This window comes from Oryzias melastigma, linkage group LG18 (genome assembly GCF_002922805.2).
Source record: "Oryzias melastigma strain HK-1 linkage group LG18, ASM292280v2, whole genome shotgun sequence".
NCBI lineage: Eukaryota > Metazoa > Chordata > Actinopteri > Beloniformes > Adrianichthyidae > Oryzias > Oryzias melastigma.
Window position 1 is genome coordinate 16,418,032 of NC_050529.1, and position 17,466 is coordinate 16,435,497.

Consider the following 17,466-nt stretch of genomic DNA (forward strand, 5'->3'; position numbering starts at 1 on the left):
CAGTTGAGTCACAAATAGACGCCAAGAAATATTTGAATTAATTCAATTTGGTGATGTAATAACCAGCGTTTAGAGAAACAAAATAAAAGTAGTGATCATGGGGTCCAAATTGTTTTTAAAATCCAGGGCACTTTATAGTTTTTTAGTAGTTAGAGATTAAGGTGGAAATTCTGACATAGTAGATTCAGACAGCACTACAAAATGGCGAACACACTATATAGAGCACTATTTTCATCGTCAGAACACAGTGGATTCATAGTTTCCACTTTATATGAGAACTGGATTAAGTGAGTGTGATGTCATCCATTAAAAATGTCTTCTTCTGGTTCCAATGAAATGTAGTCTATTTAAACCCCATTTTTTCGTGATATGTACAATGTTTGGCGCCAAACACTGTACAGTGACCTAGCAATTCCAAAACATACTAGCTTTTTGATCTGCAAATTTGACGCTACAATTGACTATATACGAGAACTGGACTGAGTGGCCCCTCCCCCCTTGTGTTCCATAAGCCAAAATCCCATAGACCTCTATTAAGAAATAAACAGCTTTTACTGTTTTTATTCTTTGTGTTAAAATAACCGTTCTTGCTTTGATACTTTTTTAACATGCTCTTAAATATTTCTATTATTTCTCCTTATTTTGTGTTGTACAAGTTATTCAAAGTATAAACTGATCAATTAGAATCCTATGAAAGTATGTGTTCTGATTGAATGTTCGATTGTGAGATTTTGTGTAGCCAAAGGTCAAGTGGTAGGAGTGTGTGTATTTTGCCCTCCTGATTGGATCCTGGTTGCTATAGAAACAATTATTAAGAATAACTCGGGATAATCACTAGTTACAGTCCATCTGTCACCATCTTCAATATGGTGGCCTCCGTATCAGAAAAAAAATTGGCAACTTTGACTTTTTCAAAAGTACGCCATTTTCGATGGGTGATATCCAACTCACCCAGTCCAGTTCTTTTATACAATCACTGGCCAGCCTCCACATCAAACATTGGAGGCGTCTAACAGATTCCAACAAGCTCACTCCTGATTGGTGAGAGAAATGACTCAGACCAATCACTTCTTACTGACGATTTCTGGTTCCAACATGTCCGTCTAATTGAATTCATGTCATTAGATCCTGAATTAAGTCATTTCTATGGGTGACATCACACTTGCCCAGTCCAGTTCTCACATTCAGTCACTGTTCCAGGTTAGTGAATGAATAGCCTCAATCTTAAACCAGATTTATGACTTTGAAATGTAAATGTTCAAACAAATTTAAAACCTGTTTTATAAGATGCTTTAGAGAACAAGTTGTATAAAGAAAAAAATAAAGTCCTGGGAATGTAGTCACATGAATAATCATAAGTCATAGGACCTGTAATAGCTTTGCCTCCTCTCCACTCCTACAGCATTAAAGACAAGAAGTGTGTTTACTTCAGGCCAAATATAACATTTGAAAAATGAAGCCTTCCAGTCAGCAGACGAGATCATTACTCAGAGTGAAAGCAGCGAGTTCAAGCAGGTTGCAGACTTACCCACAAACTTTATATTAAAAAAAAAGTTTTAATAATTCTTAAAATACATTTTCAGTTTAAATAGGTATAACATAAAACAGTACATTGATAAAATACATCCTAAAAGCAGGCAGAGGAACACCCCCAATCTTCTGACATTCGGGTTTTGCCATTTGTAAAATAAAAATAAAAATACTGACATGCAAAGAAAATTTTGCAGTCAAAATAAACTAAAATATGTTGTTTTTAGCTTTGGTCCGAAACAGAAAAAGATAAATAGCTTCGAATTTGTAAACTTGGTGTGAAATGATCAGAGGTGTGGTTCTGTCGTTTTATGAAGCAATATTACAAAATAAAATCAAATAAAGAGGAAGTGACTGGAGTTGGCCCGCTGGGTGAAGAATGAAGACATTCCTGGAGTTGGCGTTTGGAATGCAGGTGCACGGCTGCACATTCCCCACAGAGGCTAAAAAAAAAAGAACACTTTGTTCCTGGTTTTGCACGGAAACAGCGACGAGTCCCGGCAGCTTTCCCCAAACAAATACTACTAATTTAAAATGCGATCGGTTGTTTTTCATGCATTTTAAGCAACACTGCAGATTCATGTGGAGCCGGTTTATTGCAGCTACGATGTCCAGACCCCAAATACATTTCACAGAAATTAAAAGATCTTTAAAGCTGGATGATCATAAAGGCACCGCTCAGAAAGTGCCTAAAACTAGTCAAGTTTGCACGCACACGCCTTCGTCCGATGTTGGGGGCTTTGTTCTCGTGAGTCTCGTGTTTGTTTGAACAGAGTTTCAATGGCACAGCGTTGACAGCAGCAGTCATGATCTGCAGCTACATGAAGCTTCAGAAGAATCCCAACTTCATTTTCCAGTTATGCTTTTTTGCAGCATTTTATGCCACTTGGCAAAAGTAGGCCTTAGCAGTCCTCTCTTTGATCGCTTAGGCTGACGTAAGGGGGGTTCAGTTCCAGTTATTGGAGGCGGAGCCTCTTCTGGTGATGGTCCTCATTGGGCTTCGAGATGCAGAGCCTCTTCTCTTCCAGCGAACTGCAGAGAAACCATAAAGTTAGTGATTGAAGCCGATGAATTAACCGACATTAATTGAAAAATGTTTTGGTCTCACCTTTCCCCAAACTGGCGGGCAGCGTGGAGCTCTTGGAAGGAGAACGGGTCGACTCCTCCACCAGTTTTGCCCTCGCCTCCCCCGGCGTCAGCGTGGCCGAGCCGTCCTGCTGCCAGTCGCTCAGCGCCCGCTGGAAGGAGCGCGCCAAGCACGCCGTCATGTCCCGCGCCCGCTCCGCCCGGCTGCACCAGAACACCCGACACTGCAGCTGCTGGCCTTGGTGCTTGCAGATGTACAAGAAGACGTTGGGCCGGTTGGCGTCCGCCGCGCAGTACGCGATGTCCTGCAGGTACGTCTTGGTGAGCTGCCGGCCCGTGCTCAGCTCCTTGACCTCGACGTATCGCGGCCGCACTACCAGCGCGTGATCTTTGCTCAGCTTCTTCCCGTTGGCGATACCTTCCAGCAAGTGTGCGATAGCGTCCTGGGCTTGCTCTCGATCCAGAGAGAAGATCTTCTCCGTGCCAAGGTAGTGGACTTTAAACAGAGGGTCGCCGTGGGACAGCGATTCTGTCCGGTCGCGGCCGAACCGCCGTCGGAAAGCAGCCGGAGAGTTCTTAATGGTCTGCATGAGCTGGAAGCTGCTGAGAGACATGGTGTGCTTGGAGCTGGGTTTAGAGGAAACCTGCTGAGGGCTGACCGCTCCTGCTGAGCTATGGTCTTCGGAGGTCGTTCCAGTCATTGGCCCGCCGCTTTTATCTAAAAACAAAAAAAAAAGAAAGTAAGGAAATCTTCCATCACTGAGGTAATTAGAGTGCTTCCAGGCAGCAATCCTTCGAGCGCTTAGAAATGCAAGTCACACTGAGGCAGGACCCAGAACAGGTTCGGTGATACATTTAAGAAGTCCTGCAGACGGCTGCTCATAAAAATTCACAGACACGCTTGTTTGGTTGCAACCTCACGCCTTAAGAGGGCTGGAAGCAAGCCAAAAACAACTGGAAAGATACGGCAGTGACAAAATGACGAGTTAAAGTTCCATCAGTTGTCAAACACCTTACAGTTTTTCTTCCATCCCTAGGGGAGCAAAACACTAGAAAAGGTGAGCATCACACAGACTGCGACCTACTTGTCTCAGGGTGGACACTCCACTACTCGGCCTTCTTTCCGAGTTATGAAACCATATCTGGCCTCCCATTGTCTCCCAGCCTTTAACCGCCTGTTCTCCCCATTGTTTCAAACTCCTTGTATTTTTTCCCGTCGCTTTCTTCCAAACATCCTACGCTCCCATCCGAAAAGCCTCTCAGAGCGCACCAGCGACGGCTCAGAGCCCCGACACCATTGTTGGAGAAAATCCTGCACAGGAAACGGCTCCACGCCACCCCTCACATCCCCCTAAATATTTCTCCTACAAACAATGGCGTGCTTTTGACAGCGTGTCACTGCGACACATCAAGCACTTACAGTCTGCTTAGGTCAAAAAGAAAAAAGGAAAAGTATTAAGATAATTTCATGCAAAAACAAACAGCTCTCTTCGTCATTCTGTGATAAAACATATATCTGATTTGGTTTACATTTGCATAGTGACGCAGCTAAACTAATACTATGCACTCTGAACATAAAGTGTTTCCTGGAGCAGCATCTAATGCAGGACTGTGCGTCTAAAGGACAGAGCAACGGTTTCTAATCTGCATAGGAACATTACTCAGCCCTTGTATTGTGTTTGACACAATATAAATCTATGTTTTTACCCTTTTATCAAATAAATGATTATAAGGACAAAAAACAAAGACAATACACACATAAAGGGCTGGATAAGTCTTTTAAACTTATATTAAAGCCGGTAAAAATCATTTTTTCAAGCACAAACTGAAAATAAACAACAATAAAAAAATACAAATATAAGAAGTTAAAAAAAAATACAAATGTGAAGAAAGTCCTAAGCATCAAAATTTTGCTCTCTAATTAATTCCAGACCTCAAAAAGTACAAAAAAATGTGTCAATCATGAAAAACTATTAAAAATAACGTTCAACCTTCACCTTGGTGCAACAAAAAGTTACACATTTTCCAGGTTTTTGTTCATATGCGCCAATAATTGACGTTAAAGTTTACAAAATTAGTTTTTTTTTCTAAGGCTGTACAGAGGACACATATTTTGCAGTTTTATTCTCACCTGGCCGCAGTTTCATGCAAACGACGTCCTCGCGCGCGTCACGTCACTGGTGATATCTGAGGGGCAGCTTTCCAAAAAGTCACCGGGCTAGCAAACATCAAAGCCTGGCTAAAAGCTGCCGACCGTCCCGCGAGCGTCTAATAAAATAAAATAAAACAAAACGAGTCTAGAAGACTGAGGCGTCTGGCTTATAAGAGCACGCGGCTGCTCGGACGCAAACCCTACGACAGCGTGACGGTCGAGTCAATGAATCAGAGAGCGCGCGTGGGGGAGTCGGTTTTAAACCACGCAGGCGCGAGCCCGATGGGTGAGGGAGCGCGCGCCCTTCGGCGGGAGGCTGGGTCTGATTCGAAAGGGAGGCGAACGTTTACACAAGAACGATTTACGGTAGGCGGTAGCGGGAACCATAACTGACCCGGCTTTTACTTAATAGCAGCAATACTTTGATTTACAACAGACACCATACCTCTCTGAGAAGATACCGACTTTTCCCAAAGCTTTTAAATTTTTTTGCGAAACTCGACGATAAGCTTTTTATAAACGCCTTTAACTAGCAAAAAGTAGGCCTAAACCTCTAGAAAAATATTTTATTAAGGATACTTGGGTATAGCAATTTTACTAGACTACAGAAGACGTACTACACTACATGTAGCCTAACTGAATACTTTTTTAGGAATATTGAAACATTTTAAGTTTAAAATAGTAGAAAACCTAAAGTATGCTCCAGACATTATAGTATACTTAGTAAATAGATAAATTTTTGCTTGGGAGAGCTTGATATACTGCATAAAAAGAATAAAATTCTCAAACTTTAAAGGTTTTTGTCTTTAAAATAAATCCTAACACTACCACACATATATTTGTTGGATTTTCGTGTTAAAAAAAACTGATATCCATTAAATATATTCAACGTTTGATTTTATTTTGCATCAAAGCATGATATTTTTAAGACACACGATCATTTTTTGTTTACAACACCACAAAATGTAAGCAAATTTCTAGGTTAAGAGAGATATTGTTGAAGGCAATTAGGCTAGTGTCAACCAGTCTCACATTTTCTTGTCCTGGTCAAAATTACAGACATATTGGCAGACATTATAAAAACAATAGAAGTTTTTAGGGGTTATGATACTTGAAGACCTCCAAAAATTTCTATGGGGTCTATTAGGAAATGTGATAAAAAAAAAAAGATACAAGTGGATACAAGTTGTGGACGAAATTTGCTCTAAAAACAAAAATTATTTTATTTTCAAAACTTTGGATAAAATGGAATGCCACTGTTTTAATAAGAAATATTTTGTAATTTTTTCAATGAAAGTTTTCCTGTTTTTTAAATAACCTAACGCAAATTCTTTAAAAAGTAAGTTTGAATATGAATTATTATGTAATGGAATTGTGTCAAGCAATAAATTAGATATCTTTTAATGCCAGAGAAACCCAACACCACCATGCTTCTCCAGCAGCTGCAGGTTTAACATTCCTTTATTCGGGCATAAGTGTAACACCATGCTGAGAAATCTGAAACCCACCACCTCTCATTAAGACCGCATTGCGTCACACACTGTTCAAACTTCTATTGCAGTTTGAACAGTGGTAGAGGAAAACTTAAATGAGTTCCACATGTGTGTGCACACTGCCTGGGTGTGCCTGAAGCTGCAAAACAGTAAGACCCCTGTTTCTCCTGGGTTTTTGCCCAACATCAGTTAGGTTGTGGACGTCACAGTTGCCTCAGTGCTGAGCATGGCACACTGGAACTATTCTTGGAGCTTCAGTGACATAATGGAGCGTCTCAGAGAGGAGCCGCCCTGCATAACGGACTCAGCATCCATGCACAGACAGGGGTGCAGCTGCTGTTCTAGAGCACGTTGAAAGAGAGCAGTGCACTTATGTTCTGCTGTGGTCAACAGAACCATGAGTTGAGCAAAAACACCAGAAAAAAAATCTCAATGAACAAAGAAAAGTTAGAGTAAAAGAAAGAACTTCTTTAATTAAAATCACTTTCTTTTAAGAGTTAATGCTGACTTTTAGATCAAATATTTTCTGTACTATAAGGCAAGCTTGAAAGCCTTAATTTTTTTCAAAAACCGACTATGCCTTGTAATATATAGTATAGCACCTTATATAAAGATAAATTCTGGTTGCGTTCACTGTTGTGGAAGTAATTTTGAGAGGTCAGTTTTTTTCTAGTTGTAAACAAGGTTCAGTGATTTTGCGAATATGCTAATGTGGCTTAGCTGTAGTGGTGTCGGACTGTTTTTTTTAAAGTGTTACTAATAATGTTGAGAGTTAGGGTAGTCAGATTAACATTTATTTTAGTGGTATCAGTCTGTTTTTGTGTGTGTTGCAAACAACATTGGGAGATACTGGTATTGTAAATACTCTAACCTTTCCTACTTGGCTAACGTGTAGCATGATACATACTAGTTCTAGAGATACCATGAATACAGATAATAAAATCTGGCTGACTGGTATCTCTGACTCTTTTGCCTTGCTTAATGCACCTTATAGTTATAAATTTGAAAGCAGACCATTCATTGACGATGTGCCTTATTACCCAGTGCGCTCTGTAGTGCAGAAAATATGGTAGTTGGTTTATCGCTTTTATTTTTTATAAAAGTTTGTACTGAATGCCAAAAAACACTTTTTAAAATGCCCACGGTTGGGGTTACTATCCCACCAACACTGAACCTTTCTTTTTCAAAGGCAATAGACTTCCAAAACAGTGCAGGTGGTCAACATTTTTTTGTCTACACCTGGGAAACGAACACATCTGTATGATTACATGACATTTTCTGCAGACACACCCAGTGTTTCAGATACAAACTGGCCCTCATTAATGTTCCAAGAACTCTCTGTGACTGAAAGCAAAACAATTAACAGCCCTCTCAGGAGGCAATTACAAGTCATTGTGAATAAAAAGTCCCGGTCTCAGACTAAAGCATGCAGGGTTTCAGGAAACCAAAAAGAAAGATTTTGTAATTCAAACGACAAAACACTTGACTTGATGGTACAACCACCAGCACTTCCACTTTACATTTAGAAGTTTCTGTGAAACAAAGGGTGAGAGAAAAGGCTTTATTGTAATACTAGGAACATGTTATCTTACCCCCAAAAAACTTTTTTTTCCCCCAGAATGAAGTGGTATTCTAGAACCAACAACTGTAGAAAGATATACACCAATTGTTGGATTCCCTTTATGTTTCCAAAGCCCTGCCTGATGCACTTTGGCACACAGCAGTGTGGGTTCCACTTCATGGAAACCATTGCAGTCAGTCACAGCAGACCCATTGGACACGCGAGGCCCAGAAGCAGCTTTCCGTCCGACACTATGGGTCTATTTTTGTCTGCATTGCCTATAGGTGTAATTTTTCCACATTTTTCACACTGACAAACAGGAAACAGGAGCAGTTTTCAGAGTAGTCAATTAAAGCAGCATACAGACAGAAATACCAAATACATTTTCCAAGCAATCTCTAAAACTGCAAGAGGAGAAATGTAGATGAAAGAAATACATTTCTATGACACAATTTATTTGATTTGTGCAATGTTAACAAAACGATTGGCTTATGCATTATATAGAAGGACAAACAAACTAAGTCACACAATGTTGACTGCAGAGGTTGTCCCTTCTGTGGGTTTGGTGTTTTAAGGTGCAGATTATTGCCACACCTTAAAAGGTCAGCTAAGAAGGGCTTTCAGTGAAACTGCACTAGGCACACTCAAACTGTACCACATTCAGACCGTAATTGAAGAAACCGAGGCGTAACCCTTTAACATCAGAGCTCCAGTTTTTACATTCTTTCTACTACCATAACTCTTCAGCGTTTTATGTAAATTCTGAAGCAGAGAAAAGCAGTCTTGTTGATATGCAAAAGCGTCTTTGTCCCTATATGCAACACTTTTATACGTTGCACATTGGTGCAATCACTGCAAAGCCGCTTTTCTCCAAATCAGAATAACCTGATTCAGGTTGAACGGTTGAAGAGTTAGAAACTGAGTGCTTGTTATTTAGGTATCGCCGGTGGGATCTCCGGTGTTAAGAAGATGGTTTGCAATGAGGGAGCAGCACAAACGTCTGCAAAACAGCTGGACGGAGAACGCAGTAAAGGGAATTACTGTTTTATACGGAGCCAATTTTGATTTGCAAGTTCATAGGTTTATAGATGAAGTGAATAAAGACATGAAGGTGGCTGGTGTTAGAGTGGAGGATGCCGAAGACAGGGTTAGATGGAGGAAACTGATTCGCTGTGGCGACCCCTGAAGGGAAAAGCCGAAAGGAAAAAAGAAGTCCATGTTCGGTGAAGGTGTCACCAAAACCTGTTTTTTTCTGAAAACAGGCAAAGATGCAAAACAAACAAATCTGGGAATTATTGAAACTAAAAAAAAAATAAGAATATTGAGTCAGTTGTCATTTCAAAGCAATGTCTCTGTGAGCATTATTAAAATTTGTAAATGAATTGTATTTGTTTTGCACGTTGAGATATTTTTGTATTTGTTGGAATGGATGGAGACTTACTCGGCTGTGTAATTAAAATACCTAGTAGGTACAACTTACCTGGCCAAAGTTGGCTTACTATTGCTTTTGAATGTGTTTCAGCTCAGAAGTCAACATGGTGTGCTCTAAAAGAATCAGCTTCTACTGGTTTTGTCTTCTTTGAATCCTTTTCTGAGAAGATGCCAGCAATTAATTGTACCAGGAGGACCCATAAAAACATTTCAAAGCTGGAGTTTTTAATTTCACATGTCAATCAACAAACCGGTTTGGGTTCTATTTCAGGCCTAAATTATAAAATAACAAAATATATTCACTTTTATCCACAGACTAATGTAAATGGTTGGCACTCCATCAACACCAATTTACCAGCAGATATCACATCACTATTAGTTAAAAATTACCTAATGTGGCTTACATATAATAAACTTATAGAGGAGTTTGTATTTGCAGAGTTGTGATCTCTGCTGTACTCTTTGTTCGATATCTTGAGAAGTGGGATGTAACAGTTCTATTGTTGGAAACAGAGCAAACACAAGTTTTGGGAAGTAAAAATGACACCACATGTGAGCCTCATTGTGTAAGTATTTTACAGCCAGTTCTCTTTTCTGAAGGCGATCTAAATCAAGTCTTGTTTGTCCGTACTGATGTGTATCTGCTGTGTTTAGGTTAGTCAACAATGAGGGCCACATTCCACACTGCTGTCTTTTTTTATAATCTAGTGAGAGATAGAGATGGCTGTGCAGAGTTATTATGAACTTTCACATTGATGTAACTTTCGTAATGACGAGGAGGAGCTGCCACAGATGAATGAACAGATACAAAGAGTAATGCAACTTCTGACGAAAGATACAACAGTATTGTTACATTTATCTCCTCAAAATTACAGCACACCAAAAAGGATAAACTGAGGAACACAAAATGACCCCAGATCAATATAACCATAAAGAGACTCAAAATGGTGCAGTGAGTCACACTCAAACAGAGATTCACTGGAAGACAAATTGTAATGACAAAGAAACCAAAACTGGTTGAAGGACATTCACAAACCGTAGGAGAAGAAAATGAAGGCACTTGCTATGTTAGACTTTATGCACATATAGCTAAATATTTGGATTTATTAAATAAACAATGTATACAAATATGATTATTGTCAAAAAAGTATTTATCTTTATGAACCCACATAAAAGTGCCTCTATGTGTTATCAACGCACAAATAGCGGGCTATTGTGAAACGTTGACCCACTTCAGCCAACCAGAATTACTGTTGTTTGCTTATAAAAACAGAACAACTCACCCCTGACTGCCTTCATTCTGCTACAAACTATCAACAAAGGCTGTCCATGTGACATTAACACAATATTTGTTGCATACTGTGATGCTAGACACTTTAAAACGTTGCTTTCCTATTCACCCACAAAAACAGATTTTAACACAATCTTCATTTTGTCAAAGTTTCCTTTTTATGTTTATTAGAATCTATATTATTAGAATCTGAATTGAATGTTCTGGAAATGATACATTTACCTCTGAGTCTAGTTCAGATGGGATCATGTTACCTGTGTCATGGTGTTTATTTTGACCAGCATCCCCTGTCTGCCCCCACACCAGCGCCATATTTCACAATAAAAGTGGGGTCAAAACAAGAACAGAAGTCCCTTTAATATGAGGTACATGTACGATTTAAATACAGACAAGTTTTTGCAGATTTAGCACTCACATGCTACCAATATGTACCGTCATGTGTTATTTATTGATGTGGAGCCGCATTAAGTTGGTGGAGTTATGAAAGCATGAATGATGACTTTACTCCCTCTCCATCGTTTGTTCTCTCTAACGCAGAAAACATGGTGGGGCGGTTTCTTTTTTGGCCATGTATGGTATGACAAGTGTCCTGCCTGACAAGTTTGAATCCCAGAATGAACCAACCCAAAGCTGCAGGCTGTACTAAAACAGGAGAGGTGTGTCACTCTTAAAAGTTTGTTTTGTTTTTAAGGCCTTGTCAGCATGATGGTGTCTGTGAAAAAGAAAGATTTGGTTTTAAATGTAGTTGTTTTGTAGATGTGTTTTTATTTATTGAAAGGGGTGAGTTGTAAGCAGAAAGAATAAAGTAAGTCTGTTAAAAATCCAACATGCAGCTGCACAGAAGCTAGAGGTTGGAATACGTAATCAAAAGATAAGGGTCTGGAGGCGAATGATATGTTTCCTGTAAAAGTTGATGGTTGTAAATGACGACCCCCTGATGTTTTGTACATTTTTTTGAAATGACCACCGAAGACCCAAGTAAAGGTGTGCTTAAGTTTTCAAGGAGAGTGGCTTCAAGAATGTGTTAGACAGAAATGTGGGATTCCTCTCCTATATCAACTTTTGGGAAAAAACAGGAAGAGCATAGAGATTTACCAAGAAAAAAAGGAATGTGAGTCTTTGGAGCCTAGACATGTGTTTGAGAAGAGACTTGAGCCGGGAATCAAACCTTGTGGAACACCGGAAAGAGGAAGATTATTGTTCCAATGAACAGTTAGGAAATAAGAGGAACAAAACATAACATCAGAGTTTTAGAGAAAGATCTCTCCACCTGTTTTTAGGGCTTTGTCCCCAATTAACCCTTTAAAAGCTTGACATTTTTTGGACTACCGTAATTCTTCACCCATTTTTACAATGTAATTCTTAAACGGAGAAAAGCATCCTTATGCTGATATGCAACACTTTACGGTAGTGACGTTTTTTTTTAACGCTACTAACGTAAATCAGCTAATTCTGTTGCAGAGAAATGCAAAACTTTACTGTTGCACAACAACGCAAAGCTGCTTTTCTCCATGTCAGAATCAACCGATTTACGTTGATGGCAAAAATTTTACGGTAGGTCAAAGAGAGTGCTATTTTGGTGTATCCAGAGTTATAGAGTTAACAGTCAAGAACTGGAAAGCTGCCTTTGTTCTTCTGTGTGTCTCTGCTAGAAACAGAGCTTTATTTTGTATTGAGGAATTTCAAAAGAATTAGGTCTGAGAAACAAAATCCAAAAGAAGAAGCCACAAAAAGAGATAAGAAATGAGGGTTTTAGTATTAAAACTCTAATAAAATAAAACCCCACGTCATTTTTTTCAAAGAATGCAGCATCTTAACTTCTATTGTAAAGCCACTCAAAGTCCAGTATAAACTGAAAATATCTTAGGTGTTGGCTGCAGTCCAGGCTTTGATGCTTGTTACCACAAGACTTTGAGGGAGAGGCGATTTCCTCAGGATGTTGCTACAGTAGCTTATGTGATTTTTTGTGTGTGTGAGAGAGTTTGCCATTTCTGATATGTGATGTGCATATCTCAGGCAGGAGAGTGTTATGGTAAGACAAAATCATTGTGAATCTGATTCACAGACCGCCAATTGTTTGCGGGTAGAGGTCTGTGAGGACAGCAGGGTGTTTGCTGAGTAAACACAGTGGAGGCAGCCACTTATTGAAAAGGTCAAACTCTTGCATCAGAGTGGGTTTTTCTTTGTTGAGACAGAACAAGGAGAAATATTTTGAAATTTTAAGGGATTTTCAGGCTTTTTTCCCTTAACAACAGGAACACATATCAAAAAGTTATGACTGTTGTTGCTGTGAAAGTGGATGTAAAAATAATGGAAAACAAATGTTATTACTATTAGACATTGATAGCACTCCATTAAAAAAGCTGGGAATCACCAGGCTGCAAGAACCTTTTTATAGCTCATTTAAACTACAGGAAGTTTTTATTGTGTCTGTAGTTCAGGAACTGTGGCTGATTGCTCCTCACAGAACTTCTTATATAGTCTCCAGTTTAGGGTCTGGGCGGAGTTTTTTTTTTTTTTTGGCGTCAGGCGGTTCAACCTGTACTGCTACATACGGATTGGTCTTGATTAAGTCCAGTTACACCTTACACAATCTCAAACAAAAACCTGTACATAACAACATCCAACAGAATGGCAATGCGTTGATTTCCATTCATTTGATATGTAAATAATGGTCCTTAAATCCTATTTGCATTCTTGTGATTGATACAGAAAAATGTCTCGAAATTTCTCACCTTATTCTCTGGGGAGCTGTCCAGTTTTTATAATTCTGAATAACACAACAATACAAGAAATTGAAAAAAGGATAAATTAATATCCTTAAATTCAAGCTAAGTCTTTGAGAAAGTGAATGGATCTTTGACAAACAGGACTAAACTATGATTATGCAAAAGGTAAAGATTGTCACTTGGGGCGACGAATATTGAGGATTGTTGTAGAGACAATTGATATAACTATTTACTTTGAGAAACCTTAGAATGGTTTCAATATGGAAGATCTACTGTATGTCAATTCCAGGAATTTTAGGTTGTTGTTATTTAACTCTACAAGCTACTCAGCATTACACCTTCATTGCTAGCTACCCGCCTTTTGCTCCTCAGCCAACCATCGTCTTATTTTCAAATTTAAGGATGTTAGTTTATCTACATTCCAGTGTGTATATTCCGTCACCCGGTTCTGTACGCAGAATGATACTTTGCTTGGTCTGTCCCTTAACCACCATCAGCCTCTCTGGGGTTTATTCATTTATGGTTTGAGCTAATCCCATGCAGGCAAGATGTCATCAACCCAGACTTTAAAAGCCAAAAGTTTATACCCATCTCATGCACATTTTTCTGTACCACTATTCCATCCATCTTCAGAACTTGCTCAGTCCTTTTTGGGGTCATGTGGTTGCCGTAGCCAACCCAGCTACCGTTGGAAGGCAGGGTACACCCTGGACAGGTCACAAGGCTGTTTTAGAGCCAGACACCCACAGACCTAGAGGCAATTTGAGATGATTAATTAACCCATGAAGCATGTTTTTGGACAGTGGGAGGGAACTGGAGTTCCCAGAGAAACTTGTGGAAAACATGCAAACTCCCCACAGAAATGTCCAAGTTGGAATTTAACGTCTTGCTGTGAGGCGAGAGCACTAACCGCTACTCCACTGTACTGTACCACAATTATATAATTAATTTAAGCACTAAGAAATGTCATTGTTTAAATAAAGCTATGTAACTGAATCAAGCTTTTATCATCTCCATCCGTTTACAGTAGAGCCCACAACTTCAAAGACAGTTCAAGTTGACTTGTATCCAAGGGCCAACCTGTACTAGATCGTCTGGTTTGAAGGATGTTTGAAAGGTAAGTAACTGCAGGCTAACAAAACAAACAAACTCCTGTTCGCTCCAATGGGAAATGCCCAAACTTTAAAATAGACATAAACATCCTCGCAGTTTGATTCCAGAAACGTATACTTGTTTGTCTAAGGCCAACTTTTTTACTTGCCAAACTAGGTTGCAGGTAATAATTTTCTATGAACTTTATTTTTGTTTTTAGATATTTAACTTTGAGACAAATCGGAGGGGTGGTATTTAAATCATTATGTTTGCCAATTGAAAATATCGCTTTGAATTGGGACCATAGCCTTGTTGATGTGGGCTAACCAGCCAATTGACCCATGCAAATGCATAGAGGGATGCTTAACAATTAAAAAAAAATAAATAAAATACAGCCATCAGTAGGCATCCCAATTCTGTTTTCCTGGAAGCTTTACAAAGGTCTAGGGGTAGGTTTCTCGCTTAGGGCGTGAGAGGGTTCAACTCCCGGATGAGCCCCCAATTTGTTACAATTTGGACTGTAACAAATAATAAGGCAGACAAAGCACTTTTAGTACTTTTACTACGCAAGAAAGCATGAAAACAACACTGCAACGTTGGATCTGGACCCGGTGGAAGCCTCAAAGTAAGAGTCTCTCCCAAGCACCTCTACGGTTGATCTTTTATCCATGTCCTCAGATTGTCAAACACCTGGACCCGTGCAAGAGGAGGAGATTTTTTAGATGTCCTGATGTAGAAAAAAATTGTGTGGATAATAGAGGATGTTTTGGACGGTAAGTTAACTGTTAACAATAAAACACATGCATAAAATAAAAAAAAGTGCAAACTCTTTCATCAATGCCACATAAAACATGTATTGGTCAACACAGCATGCAGGTATGTCAATTAAACTAACATCTTCCAGCCTCGTACCTATCTAATTATGCAACTATTGACTTCATGATGAGTGACAGTATTTTCTCGTAAATAAAACGGTCTCTGAAAGCAGCTTCATCCATCCTATAGATACGGTCTATGAGAATGCATCAGCTAACTGTTAGCTTCCGACTCCTGATCTTTATCCCATTAAAAGACGATCAGTGCTATCAGGCTGGGGAAACTTTAATGACATTTCAGTCAAAGAAGCGGGAACAAAGATTTTTTTTTCCCAGTTATTTAATCAGATCTCTGCCAGCACGTGTTTACCTGCTTGCGACAATGCTGTTTATGCTTTCCATTAAATGTGTTTGCCGTTGTAACAGGTCCATACGTCAGCTGTTGTTGTGTGTAAAGTACACGCCGTGCGCTAACCTGGGTCTTAACAGGAAATGTACCTTTTTTTTGTCGTGCACACACCGGGAATCTGAAAGAAAAGTTTACAGATCTATTATCACTGGGAATAGAACCTCACATATGGGCTATAAACCAGATTTCAAACTGAGTGAATGCCCAACGAAGACTGATAGGATCGTGTTTGCCAAGCTAAATCTCCTCTTTTCCTACTGTATTTAGCTGACACTGAGCAGGGATGGTGTCGGGAAATTATCCAGCTATTTATCTGTTCCCGAAAATCAATCTGCAGAGCTATTGTTTACATTTATTTCCCGCTTGGCTCGCTGGTTCATGCCGATCGAGTGGCTGAGTGACCTTCATGCAGATTACATGACACAGAGCGTCTGTGGGAAGTTATGACAGACAAGCTGGGAGACAAACAAGAAAAACACATAAGAAAAAGCAGCACCTGGTCACTGTCTGCTCCAACACACGACCAGCTGATGCCCTTATAAGGCCTTTTAGTGGGAATGACACAGTTATCTTTACTTAAGGGTTGCATCAGCCGCACAATGATCTAATTTCCTCTTTTTTTCCCGTCTTAGGGTGAAAACAGTGGGATGAGCACACCAAGCAGAAGAGAACCTCTTCTTGGGGATTTTTTCTAAATGTTGGAGTTTTTGGAATTGAAATTTGAATCACTCTTATCACACCACTATTGTGTTCTCATCAGAAATGCTCTACTTTGGTGGAGCTGCATTAAGATAATAGAGCTGCTTGTTTTGAAAGCAAAATCATTCCATAAAAGGGAATTCACGGAGGAGGAAGGGTGGAAGGGTTCGGCAGCTTTGACTGCTTCCACTTTGAGGCTCCTGGAGATGTTTTTCTTCGTAAATTGACAAATTTTGTGTTGACGGCTTTGTTGTTCTAATTCTGTCAAGCTCAGGAGCCAATCAGATCCCAGACTAAACAGGAAGGAGGTGGGTTCCTGCAGGGACTTGAAGTAGAAACCAGCAGAAAAGACAAAACCAAAAGAAAAAGACAAACAAATGAGATTTTTAAAGATAAAGTCGTCGTTTTTGTGTTTGCATGCACGGAAAAGCATCTAGGATTGACTTATATTTCAGATTTTTATTTTATTTCCTATAGTTTTGAGCGCAAACTAACTTGTAAGAGTGGAACACAAAGCTTCACTTTGTCCCGATTTAAAGACAAACTTCACAGTCCCTTCATGAACAGTCTGTGCAGACTTCAGGTTTGTTTTTCAAGCTAGTTAAAGAGGTCACAGCAGGGTGTTAACGGATTCCAAAAAAAATCTTCTTGACCTTTCTTTTACGAACCCTCTGCTGCGTTCAGTGACGCTAGCAGCTCTTGGCTGCAGAGATTTTCCAAAGTGCTCTTTCCAGCTAAAGTGTAAAAAATCATTTTATTTCTGTTTCAGTTACGCAACGTGAGATTTTCATTGCTTATTAATAAAGGTGACGTGACGTGAGAGCTATATTTGAATTTTGGAAATATTTAGCAGCACAGACAGAATCTCTGGAAAAACACAGGTGTTAATTGGCATTCTTAGAAACGAGCGATGGAACCTCTTCCTGTGGCGGCTTCACATCTTGGCACAAAGACAGCAAATCCGGTTTATGAATAAGTCACTTCATAAACTCTCATGAAATCCAAAAATGTTCTGACATTTGTGCTGATTGGGGTATTAAAGCAACTCCACATCTGACTAGAAAAAAATCCCTTTTCTATTTTTTATAATTATAAGTTTTAGCTCTAGAAATAACGATTTCTTTATGAATGCCAACTTTATCGTACCCTTAAACCTGAACAAACTTGAACAAAATAAA

General features: G+C 39.4%; 1 protein-coding gene and 1 long non-coding RNA gene across 2 annotated transcripts; one reads left to right on the forward strand and one right to left on the reverse strand.

Annotated features, from left to right (window-relative positions):
- Positions 1-1,694: 1,694 nt before the first annotated feature.
- On the reverse strand, positions 1,695-5,009 carry si:dkey-19b23.8. Its single transcript, XM_024288414.2, has 3 exons — positions 4,748-5,009; positions 2,639-3,334; positions 1,695-2,562 (listed from the first exon to the last, which is right to left on the reverse strand). Exons 1-3 carry the CDS (start codon positions 4,761-4,763, stop codon positions 2,477-2,479), a joined length of 798 nt encoding a protein of 265 aa, XP_024144182.1. The 5' UTR covers positions 4,764-5,009; the 3' UTR covers positions 1,695-2,476.
- Positions 5,010-5,056: 47 nt separating this feature from the next.
- On the forward strand, positions 5,057-17,116 carry LOC112156207. The gene is made up of 4 exons (XR_002920932.1): positions 5,057-5,134; positions 14,301-14,390; positions 15,044-15,138; positions 16,222-17,116. It is a non-coding gene; the product is annotated as an uncharacterized LOC112156207 (long non-coding RNA).
- Positions 17,117-17,466: the final 350 nt, after the last annotated feature.